This window comes from Terrapene carolina, unplaced genomic scaffold (genome assembly GCF_002925995.2).
Source record: "Terrapene carolina triunguis isolate 2854851 unplaced genomic scaffold, T_m_triunguis-2.0 Scaffold427, whole genome shotgun sequence".
NCBI lineage: Eukaryota > Metazoa > Chordata > Testudines > Emydidae > Terrapene > Terrapene triunguis.
Window position 1 is genome coordinate 18,954 of NW_020664778.1, and position 11,952 is coordinate 30,905.

At 53.3% G+C, this 11,952-nt stretch overlaps 1 protein-coding gene across 1 annotated transcript in view; it reads right to left on the reverse strand.

Annotated features, from left to right (window-relative positions):
* OTOF (otoferlin) overlaps nucleotides 1-11,952 on the reverse strand; it is a 99,342-nt gene that overhangs the window by 8,925 nt on the left and 78,465 nt on the right. The window contains exons 32-35 of the mRNA XM_029913047.1: nucleotides 9,480-9,604; nucleotides 7,793-7,927; nucleotides 6,714-6,851; nucleotides 978-1,105 (exon numbers count right to left, since the gene is read on the reverse strand). Coding sequence (XP_029768907.1) covers nucleotides 978-1,105; nucleotides 6,714-6,851; nucleotides 7,793-7,927; nucleotides 9,480-9,604 — 526 coding nt within the window. The remainder of the gene's footprint in view (nucleotides 1-977; nucleotides 1,106-6,713; nucleotides 6,852-7,792; nucleotides 7,928-9,479; nucleotides 9,605-11,952) is intronic.

Below are 11,952 nucleotides of genomic sequence, written 5' to 3' on the forward strand. Positions count from 1 at the left end.
TGGGCTTTACCCCGAGGCCCCGCCCCTGCTCCGCCCACATTCTGCCCTGAGGCCCTGCCCCACTCTGCCTGGGCTTCACCCCGAGGCCCCGCCCCTTCTCCACCCACATTCTGCCCCGAGGCCCCGGCCCTGCCCCCACCCTGCCTGGGCTTCACCCCAAGGCCCTGCCCCTGCTTAGCCTCTTCCCCCTGAGGCCCCGCCCACCACTCGCATGGGGAGGGGGCAGAGAGGAGTGAGCAGGGGGTCGGGGGGAAGGGGTGGAGAGGAGTGAGCGGGGGGCAAGGCACGGAGGGGGCGGAGAGGAGCAATCAGGGAGCAGAGAGGAGCGATCGGGGGAGCAAGGCGGGGAGGAGAGGAGCGAGTGGGGGGCAAGGCGGGGAGGGGGCGGAGAGGCTGAGTGGGGGCAGGGCTACAGTCTGGGCACTGGTGCCCCTTCTGAGTGTGGGCCCAGCGTCAGTGGCACCATTGTAAACCCAGCGCTGGACGAAATGGGGACGCCAAGCCTGCCTTTGTCCCTCTGCTTGTTTCGATCACAAGCTCCTTTGCAAAGGGATTGTCTCTCACTTTGGCTTTGGCTAGCACCGAGCACAACAGGGCCTTGATCTCCATTGGGTCCATGCCGCAGGACTGGAAATCTACCATCCCTCAGTGTCCCCCAGCACCTGACCGCAGCGACCTTCTCAGCGTTTCTGCGCTCCTGCTCCTCTTCTACCTAGGCTTTCTACTCCAGCCCCCCTGGCTGCCAAGACCCGGTTCTCTGCCTCCCTCTGAAGGCACTGGCCAGGACTGGAGACCATCCGGCAGGATGGGCCAGTGCTAGAGCACGGGGCTAGCGCTCAGGAGTTCTGGGCTCTCTTCCTGCCCCTGCTTGCTCTCTTCAGGGCAGGGATTGTCTCCCACTATGCGTCCGAACTACCCCTCGCCCAGCGATCTCAGCCGTGGCCGCTAAGTGCCACAATAACGCTGCAGTGCCTTACTTCCCGAAGATGGGGTTGAGCTGCTTGGAGATGTAGTTCTCCTTGTCTTTGATGTCCATCTTGCCCAGCTTGATGGCAATATAGGGATCGGCTTTCCCGTTGATGTCGGCTGGGTGCAGGTCGGTGGCCTGTGAGGAAGACACGAGACACGCTGTGTCCCCGTGGGGTTTCCCTGGGCACACATGGCCCACACGAGCCACGCGTTCGCTTTCTGCAGCGTGGCTGCAAGTCTCTTGCAAGACAAAACTGACAAACTGTAACTTGACTTCCCTCCGCCCCTCGGAAGAACGTAACTGGGTCAGCCCAATGGTCCATCTAGACCAGTATTCTCCCTCTGACCGTCAGAGGCAAGGGACACCCAGAGCATGCGGTTGCATCCCCGACCATCTTGGCTAATAGCCATTGGACCCGTCCTCCAGGAACGTATCTAATTCTTAGAATCATAGGACCAGAGGGTAAGAAGGGACCGCAAGGGTCATCTAGTCTAATGCCCCCACCAAGAGGCAGGATTTGTTGTGCCTAAAGCATCTTTTTTGAACCCAGTGATACTTTTGGCCTTCACAACGTCCCTTGGCAATGAGTTCCACAGGCCGACTGTGCGTTGTGTGAGAAATACTTCCCTCTGTTTGGTTTAAATCTGCTGCCTATTCATTTCATCGGTTGACCCCTTGGTTCTCCTACAACTCTCGCTTCCTTCTCCTGGCACAGATGCAGAAGTTTTTCATCCACTCTGCTCCTATAACACCTCCACTTGCCCCAGTGAGCCCATCCCATCTCATCTCCTGAGCTCCCTCGCGCCCACCCTCATCCCCACCCTTCTCTTCTTCGTAACCTCTGGCTCTCCTCTGGCTCTTCCCCTCACAATACGACCACGCTCTCGGCGATTCGCAGATCCCAAGGGCAAAGGGACCAAAGTGATCATCTCGTCTGACCTCCTGGATAGCACAGACCTTCCCCCAAAGAATTCCTGTTTGAACTAGAGCAACAGCCAGTCTTGATTTAAAAATGGTCAGTGATGGCGAATCCACCACGGTCCTTGGGAAATTGTTCCAATGGGTAATTATCCACCGTGTAAAAAATGTACGTCTTATTTCCAGTCTGAATCGGTCTAGCTTCAACTTCCAGCCCTTGGATCCTGTTAGACCTTTCTCTGCTACACTGAAGAGCCCATTGTCAGATATTTGTTCCCCGGGGATTAAGCTCTTTGAGTCTATCATGTAGGGCAGGTTTCTAACCCTTTAATCAGTCTTGTGGCTCTTCTCTGAACCCTCTTTAATGTATCAACCTCCTTCTTGAATGGTGGGCACAGCACTGGACGCAAGATTCCAGCAGCGGTCGCACCAGGGCCAAATACAGAGACAAAATAATCTCTCTGCTCCTGCTAGAGATTCTCCTGTTTTATGCATCCCAGGATCACATGAGCTCTTTTGGCCCCTGTGTCACACTGGGAGCTCCGCTTCAGCTGATTCCATCCCCCTCCCCCAAATCTTTTTCCGAGTCATTGATTTCATCCTGTAAGTACGGCCTCAGTCTTTGTTTCTAGATGGTTACATTTACATTTAGCCGTATTAAAACGCACATTGTTTGTTTGCGCCCAGCTTAGCAAGCGATCCAGAGCAGAACAGACCTGTCCTCTTCATCAGTTCTAGATGTATATAGCTATACTATGCAAGGAATTTGAATATATACAGGACATATGTTTTAAAGTCTGCATCAAGGTATTAGTCACCAGCAAAGACGAAGAACAGGTTTTCCATACGACAGGAAGTAAGAAATGTGTATTTCTCTGCTGGAATGTAGATTAAGCAGTGTGATCTAACACAACAGATGCCCATTTTACATACACAGTCAAACGTTAACGAAGAGATGTGACGTCAACAGGGAAAGCAGCACACAGGAAAAACAAGTCACAGGTGGTTATCCTGCCTGTGAGGAAAGACAATGAAATATTGGGGGTACACTGAGGAGGCAAAGAAAACCCCCGCCCTCATCCTGCACCTAGGAAGGAAACGGACAGTGTGTTTACATTCATGAAAAACGGATCTCAGCCAACCTTGGCTGCAGGAGACTTTGGGTGAGAGAAACTTCTTTAGACAGGAGGGTAACCTGGTAGTTTAGTCCCTAGAAAGCGTGTTGTGCTTTTATTTGCTATGTAACCCTTTGTTTCCAATCTCCTCACTCACTATCTCCTGAATCTCTAGTCTTTGGTAATAAACGTATTCTTGTGTCACTCAGAGCTGTGGTGTTCAGCAGAGTGCTGGCTGAGCTGAATCGTTCAAGTTGGCCTGGCCTGTTCCTTTGGGGAGGGCAGCCCTGCTAGTTCTGTGTGTGATCAGTGGAGAGGGTGCTGGACATGACTGGGAACGCTCAGAGCGGGCCGGGGCTTGGCGTGTGCACACAGACAGCGAGACCTGCAGCGGGCTAGAGGGCAGGGCTTGTGTTGCCAGAGGCTGGGGAATTCAGGGAGCTGATTCACAGGCAAGGCTGCCTCACGTTTAAGGGCAGGTGGTGGTGAGGTGCCCCACAACCGTGGGCACCGTCATGTGGGGACCCCCTAGAAACACACCCGCTCCGTGATGATTCCCCATTTACAGTTACATTTTGAGTCTTATCAGGTCACAGGTTTTGATCCGTTTAATGTGTCCCATTCGTTGTATATCGGCCTAGTTTTCTAATCAAAATGTTCTGTGCTACCAAGTCCAATGTGTGTAACATCAACACTATTACCTCTCTCAACCAAACTTGTCATCTCATCAAAAACATATATCAGCCCCATGCTCTGGGTGTCCCAAAGCCTCTGACTGCCGATGCTGGGACTGGACGACAGGGGATGGATCACTCAATAATTGCTTTGTTCTGTTCATTCCATGTGAAACACCTGGCATTGGCCATTGTCGGAAGACAGGATACTGGGCTAGATGGACCATTGGTCTGACCCAGTCTGGCCGTTCTTATGTTCTTGTCAAGTTATTTGACAGAAAAGGACCTGGGGATTACAGTGGACAAGACGCTGGATATGAGTCAACAGTGTGCTCTTTTTGCCAAGAAGGCTAATGGCATATTGGGCTGCATTAGTAGGAGCATTGCCAGCAGATCGAGGGACGTGATTATTCCCCTCTATTCAGCACTGGTGAGGCCACATCTGGAGTATTGTGTCCAGTTTGGGGCCCCCCACTACAGAAAGGATGTGGACAAATTGGAGAGAGTCCAGCGGAGGGCAACGAAAATTTTTAAGCGGCTGGGGGAACATGATTTATGAGGACAGACTGAGGGAACTGGACTTATTTAGTCTGCAAAAGAGAAGAGTGAGGGGGGATTTGATAGCAGCCTTCAACTACCTGAAGGGGGTTCCAAAGAGGATGGAGCTCGGCTGTTCTCAGTGGTGGCAGATGACAGAACAAGGAGGAATGGCTCAAGTTGCAGTGGGGGAGGTCTAGGTTGGATATTAGGAAACACTATTTCACTAGGAGGGTGGTGAAGCACTGGAATGGGCTACCTAGGGAGGTGGTGGAATCTCCTTCCTTAGAGGTTTTTAAGGCCCGGCTTGACATAGCCCTGGCTGGGATGATTTAGTTGGGGTGGGACTAGATGACCTCCTGAGGTCTCTTCCAACCCTAATCTTCTAGGATTCTAGGATTCTATGATCTATTTTCCATAAAACCATGGTGATTGGAATTAATTATATTACCCTCCTTTAGTTCTTTATTAATCAAGTCCCGTATGCAGCTGTTCCATTATCTTGCCTGGGATCAATGTCAGGCTGACTGGCCTATAACTACCTAGGTCATCTCATTTACCCTTTTTAAAAATTGGTACAACATTAGCTTTCTTCCAGGCTTCTGGAACTTCCCCAGTGCTCCAAGACTTATTGAAAATCAACATTAATGGCCCAGCGCATTCCTCAGCCAACTCTTTTAAAACTCTTGGAGTCAAGTTATTTGGACCTGCTGTTTAAAAATGTCTAACTTTAGTAGCTGCTCTTTAACATCCTCCAGAGATACTAGTGGAATGGAAAGAGTGTTATATGATATGACTACATCATCTGTTTTTTCCCAAATACAAAATATTTATGGAAAATGTCTGCCTTTTCTGCATTAGTGATAATTCTGCCTTTTAAATCTAGTAATGGACCTGTACCATTGTTGGGATTCTTTTTGTTCCTAATATACTTTAAAAACTCTTTCTTATTGTTCTTAACTCTGCAGGCCATAGATTTCACCTTGTGTCCCTTTGCTTCCCTTATCAATTGTCTACAATTACAATTTATATTCATTACTATCAACTTCCCATTTTTTCCATTTGTTATAGCTGTCTTCACTTCCCCTGTAACCAGGTCGTTTTTTAAACCAGTACAGCCTTCTTCCTTGACTGGAATTGTAGCTTTTTGGGTATCTAGTAAAGTGTTCTTAAACAATTCCCAATTATTCACATTTTTCTGATTAAATTCTTCCTCCTGGCTGATTTGGCTCATACTTTTTTTCAGTGTTGTGAAACTGGTCCTTTCAAAGCATCAAGCTTGGACTTTATTCTATTTGCACATTAAAACTATGATCAAGTCATGATCACTTGTACCTACCCTACCATTAATTTTCAGTTCTATTGTCAGTTCCTCTTTATCTGTTTAGGATAAGGTTTAATATAGAATTCCCCCATATTTTTGAGTTAGGAAATTATCATCTATAGCAGTGGTTCCCAAACTTGTTCCGCCGCTTGTGCAGGGAAAGCCCCTGGAGGGCCGGGCCGGTTTGTTTACCTGCCACGTCTGCAGGTTCGGCCGATCGCGGCTCCCAGTGGCCGCGGTTCGCTGCTCCAGGCCAATGGGGGCTGCTGGAAGCGGCGCGGGCCGAGGGATGTGCTGGCCGCCGCTTCCCGCAGCCCCCATTGGCCTGGAGCAGCAAACCGCAGCCACTGGGAGCTGCGATCGGCCGAACCTGCAGACATGGCAGGTAAACAAACCGGCCCGGCCCGCCAGGGGCTTTCCCTACACAAGCGGCGGAACAGGTTGGGAACCACTGATCTATACTATTAAGAAATTCCGAGGATGTTTTAGCACTGGCAGCATGAGTCACTGAAATGGAAGTTCCCTGTGACCACACAGCTTTTTTACCTACACTTTAGAGCAGCAGTTCTCAACCCGCGGCCTGCGGCCTGCATGCAGCCCAATTACCACACAGCTGCGGCCCAGCTCAGCTGTGTGCTAAAGGCCACGGGCTCCATCCTCCTGGCTGCCCTGCCGCGCAGTCCCTGCCCCACACCCCACACCCAGCTCTCTACTCCTGGCCCCACTCTGTGGAGGGGTCTCTGGGCAGAAGGCGCTGAGCGTTGGGGTTCGTGTGTGTGGGGGGTCTAGGTGGGGGGCACTGTGGGTCTCAACCTGCGGCCCAGATAACTCTTTGTGGGCTGCATATGCAACCACACTGATAAATAGGTTGAGAAGCACTGCTTTAGAGATAGGTGCTTAAGGAGCTGTCGTCCCGTTCCCGAGTGTGCTGTGGTGGTTTGTAGCAGACACAACTCCAGCCTTACCTGTGCTCTATCTGTTAGGACATTGACCATCTTCATACGTGTTGGCAGTGACTTGGAAACAGGGAATGCCGTTCTTGACATAGAGCGCCCCTCCTCCTCCCCTCTTGCCCACTCGCTCCTCCTTGAAGAGGTTCAAACCATTGACTTTAACATATACATCCTCCATGGGATGGACCACGGAGCCCACGCTGTCCGGCAGGTTACACTCACCCTCACGATGTACACTCGGACCAGCACGTTGATGGGGTCATTGTTTGGAATCCCCTGGAACATGCCGAAGTTGGGGTCGTATCCTGCCTCCTTGGTGATGTCGTCGGGAAGCGGCACTTTGTAAACACACATGGAACCCTGGGGCAAGGAAAAACACGTCCCGAGTGGGATTCCACCCTAGGGCTCAGCCTGAGGACCAAACACCCCTACGGGCCACATCCTGATCGCCGTTAACCCGGGGTGAGCCCAGAGCCACGGCGCCCTCGGCTCCAGCCGTCACACCTCTGAGTTCAGCGGAGGTGGGTTCAGAGAGCGAATGAAAAAATAGCATCAAGGATGCAGCGTGTTGGTGAGTCCCGTGAAAACAGTCCGCAGTCTGATTGGCCGGGGGTGAGGGCCGCCCAATTGGGGATGAATTCCGCCCCCCCGAAAAAAATCTTAACACTTTTGGCCGGACGGAAAACCCGTTTCCCAGCCAGCCCAGCTTGTGACGGGCTGTGATTCCACACCCGTGTGAAATACCTTTTTGGGGGGCCAATCTTGTAAACCCTTCCTCGCTCGAGTGAGTCCTACACAAGCCAATAGCCCCATTGGCGTCAACAGGGCTACCTGTCTGAGTCGAGAACAGGCCAATGGAGGAGTCACAGGACTGGCCCGTAATCTGGGAAGCCTGGGGAAGGGAAGGATTTGCTGAGGGATACACTCTGGGTCTGGGCACTGGCTTTATGTGGCGGCCAGACCATGTGGATACTGCAGGAATTAAAGAGACACATCACTGACTGACTGGGGCAGGTTGTGACCAAGGGGGGGTTACCCCATGGTGGGCAGGGCAGGCCACATGGTTCCACCCCTGCGCTCTCCAGAAGCAGCTCTGAGCCCAGAATAGTCCTGCTGATAGATCCGTGTAGTGATCTGTCGCAGCCCAGGAGAGCCTACTCGGTCTAACGGGCTAACACTCCAAGGGAGCAGGGTGGAAGGCGCCGTAGCAGAGTTCGGTTGGGTTCCCTGTGAATTGATTTCTATTGTATCTGATCCATGTCCCTGCCCGCAGGGGGGTCTCCCAGATGGGCCAGACTCACCTTGAACCGGCCCACTATCCGCTCTTCCTCCGTCGTGGTGTCGTCGTTGTCCCCGATCTTCCCCCGGAAGAGGCTGAACGTGTGCAGCCAGTCTTCAAAGCAGTCGAACTCCATTTCCAGTTCTTTGTTGTAGACCTAGGAAGGCGAAGCGGAAAGTCGTGGGGCGCACACGTTCCCCGTGCCAACAGCAGCAGCCCAGGCTGGGAGCCCAGAGCGCCCGAGGGCAGTGGGCTCCCAACTCCCATGAAACGCCGTTGGGGATGGGGCGCCTAATGCTGGTAATTCCCAGCCAACAGCAACAACGTGTGAGATGATTCCCGAGCTGCCCAGGGAACTGCAGGGCCAGACGTGGCCTCAGGAAGCAGAGAAGGAAAAGCCAGACTACAGCCCAGCTCCTCCCGTAGCCAGTCCAGGTCTGCTTCCTGCAGGACCTTCCCCAGGGCTTTATCACGTCCCCTTGTAACTGGAGCAAGTGAGGCAGTTTGCCTCCATGCCCTTGGGAGACTGTGCCGCAGTGTAGCACATCTCACTGCTCGGCATGGCAGAGCTTCGAGAAACGTCCTGTGTTGACACTAACCTTGGCTTCCCCGTGACCCGCACAAACAACGAGAGAAACGCCAATGGCAATGACCACTGGGCTCTATTCTATTTGGGTTCTTATCTCCTCCTCCCTGCGTTATCTGAGCCCCTTTCAGGCCTAAGAACATAAGAACGGCCATGCTGGGTCAGACCATGGTCCATCTAGCCCAGTGTCCTGTCTCCAACAGTGGCCCGTACCAGAGCTCCATGGGGAGTGTACAGAACAGCAATTATGGAGTGATCCACCCCTGTCTTGTACTCCCAGCTTCAGTCAGAGGTTTAGGGTTGCTCCAAGCTTGGGGTTGTGTCCCTGACCATCCTGGCTAATAGCCATTGATGGACCTGCCCTCCATGAACTTATCTAGTTCTTTCTTGCGCCCAGTTATACTTTTAGCCTTCATAACATCCCCTGACAATGAGTTCCACAGGTCAGTTGTGTGTTGTGTGGAAAAAGTACTTCCTCTGGTTTATATTAAACAGGCTGCCTATTAATTTCGTCGGGTGATCCTTGGTTTTTATATTTTGGGAAAGCGTAAACAATACTTCTCTAGTCACCTTTGCCACATCACTGATAATTTTATAGCCTCGATCACATGCTCCCTTCGTCGTCACTTCTCTAAGCTGAACTGCCCTCATCTTTTTAGTCTCTCCTCGTCGGAAAGCCGTTCCGTACCCTTGACCATCTCCGTTGCCCTTCTCTGAACCTTTCCAGTTCTGCTTTATCCTTTTTGAGATGGGGCGACCAGAACTGCATGCAGTATTCAAGGTCTGGGAGCACCACAGGTTTATATAGTGTCTGTCTTATTTTCTATCCCTTTCCTAACAGTTCCTAACCCTCTGTTAACCTTTGTGACCGCTGCTGAGTATTGAGCGGAAGTTTTCATGGAACTATCGATGGTGACTCCAAGATCCCTTTCTCAGGTGGTAACAGCTAATTTAGAACCCATCATTGTGTCTGTGGAGTTGGGATTATTTTTCCCAGTGTGCATTACTTTGCACCTTACGAGGTGTATCGCTCTCAGGACAAATGGCTGAGCCCAGGGGCCACCAGCCCCTCCCCAGGCTGGGATCTAGCACCCACCCTAGCCCCTGAGCGGCTGGCACTCACCTTCAGCTCGTCAATCTTCTGTTTGCTCTTCTTCTCAGGGGCCTCCAGTGGCTGTTGCTGCTTCTTCTTCTTGTCCTCTTTGGGTGCCTTGACCTTCTCCTTGGTCTTTGCCTGGCCCTTGGAGCCTTTCATAGGAGAGTCATCAAGTTTGATTTCTGAGTCCAAGGGGAGAGACGGGTGGGAAGGAGGTGGAGATGGGGGGTGGGGGTGGGATGAACACAGGACACTCAACCATGGTGTGCATGAAAGCTGACAGCCAACGGCTAAACCTACAGCTTACATGGGCAACCCCCACCCCAGCAGGTCAGTCGGCACAACCTCGCCCGGGGGCGTAACGTCGCATTTGCTGACGGACCAGTGGTTAAATGTCCTTTTGGTCTCAGGAGCTCTCACGAAGGGCTGGATTCCCTTCTCACACAGGTGAGATCCAGGGGCAACTCCCCGGAAGTCACCATTGCTACATTGGAACAAGTGAGAGGAGAACTGAGTTTTAAGTCTCAGTTGAAAGAAAAATATTGAGGGCACCTTATTTACCCCAATAGGTCTTGCCATCCTACTGCCCTTGAGCAGAGTAAGTCTCCATTCCCAGCACCCATGATGCTTTGCAGCATGGGGAACAAAGCCCAGCATGGGTTGTCAGCAGGTCCGAAGCCTAGAGCTTCAGCCCACAGCACAGAGCTTAACCACTGGAGCCAAAGGAACAATCCCATTAGGTGGCAGCAGTAGTAGGCTGTTACCCTCTATGCAGAGCAGCCACGACACACACTGAACAAGTGTGCTAACCAGGCAGCTAACACAGGTTTGTTCGAAAGGGAACTGTGGACACTCTTTCCCAAGATCTAAGGTTCCCCCAGCCCCATCCCAAAGTCTTTGGGGGTTTCCTCTTCCTTTGCTGTCTCCGTCTTGCCAACTTTCATGGCTTCTTTGCCGTGCAGATGAGAACAGACAGACTGGGACAGACAAATGCGCAGTGTGAAAGGGGGAGGGCAGAGCATGCGGGGCGGAAGCTGCCCGTGGCCAGGCTCCGCTCGGGAATGGTTGGCAAAGACAGGTGAGGGAGGCCAGAGACACCGTACCAAGAGTAGCCGGAGTGACCTCGCGACTGGGGTGAAGAGACTTGGAGCCCGGGCTGAGCCCCGGGGGTTCTGCAGGGAGCAACCGGGTGCTTCTCGTAGTGCAGAGCCCGGGGACTGAGCTGAGACCAGGCCCCTCCTCCCGGCTGGTTGCTGATTCCACGCACCCCGGTACGCCAGTGACCAGCACCCAGGTACACCCAGGCACCCGCTCACCCGGATGTCGGCCACGGGCAGAGAGCACGTGGCGGCTGAATCACACTGGATGCAACGGGCCAGATCCGCGGCTGGTGCAAATCAGCCCAGCTCCACTGACATCAATGGGCCAGATCCGCGGCTGGTGCAAATCAGCCCAGCTCCACTGACATCAATGGGCCAGATCCGCGGCTGGTGCAAAACAGCCCAGCTCCACTGACATCAATGGGCCGGATCCGCGGCTGGTGCAAACCAGCCCAGCTCCACTGACATCAATGGGCCGGATCCGCGGCTGGTGCAAACCAGCCCAGCTCCACTGACATCAATGGGCCGGATCCACGACTGGTGCAAACCAGCCCACCGGGGTCAGCAGAGCTGTACTGACTCCCACCAGCTGAGGGTCTGGCCCCACCCGGTGAGAGGTGCTGGGCCGACGGCCCCAAGGCTGCAGGCTTTCTCCCCAAAGAACAGGTAGAGATGGGAGCAGCACGGCGAGCTTCCTCCTCACCAACCACCCTGCCCCCAATGATGAGCCAGCCAGAGGGGAGCTACGCGGTACCATCTATGGGCCCGCCCTATAGCCCTGACCCACATGAGCGGCTCCGCTACAGCCAGCGGGGATGACTTCTGTGAGTAAGGGAGAGTGGATCAGACCCTATAAGGGGACTGCCCAGAAACACCCAGACACCCCAGACATCAGTCCTCCGAGGGGAACTGACCGGGGCCCAGAACTCAGAGGTGAGTCCCTACACCCCATTCCTGGAGCCCCCTCCCAGCCTGATGGATTCCCGACGTACCGACCGTTTGCTGCACGGCCCGGACCATCCTTGGCCAGTTAGACACGGCCACTGACATTCGTAGCCAGCGTGGGCTGCTCTAGTTCTTCCTGCTAGCCTGAATCAATCCCCCGGCGACACATGGACGGGGCCTGCCTTTCGCAGCAGGTTACTTAACCTCAGAACCTTCATATGATTAAATAACCTAGAAACAGTTGTGACCAGTCGGCTGGAGCAGCGATTGCAGGGATCACAACCACCCTGGGCTCCTCACCCAAGTTGTGAGTGAGATCCCAGAAGGGCTCGACTCCCGGAGGGGCCAGATCAGGGCTGGCTCCAGGCACCAGCGTAGCAAGCAGGTGCCTGGGGCAGCCAATGAAGAGGGGGGCGGCACGTTCGGCGGCAATTCGTCGGCGGGGCCGTCACGCC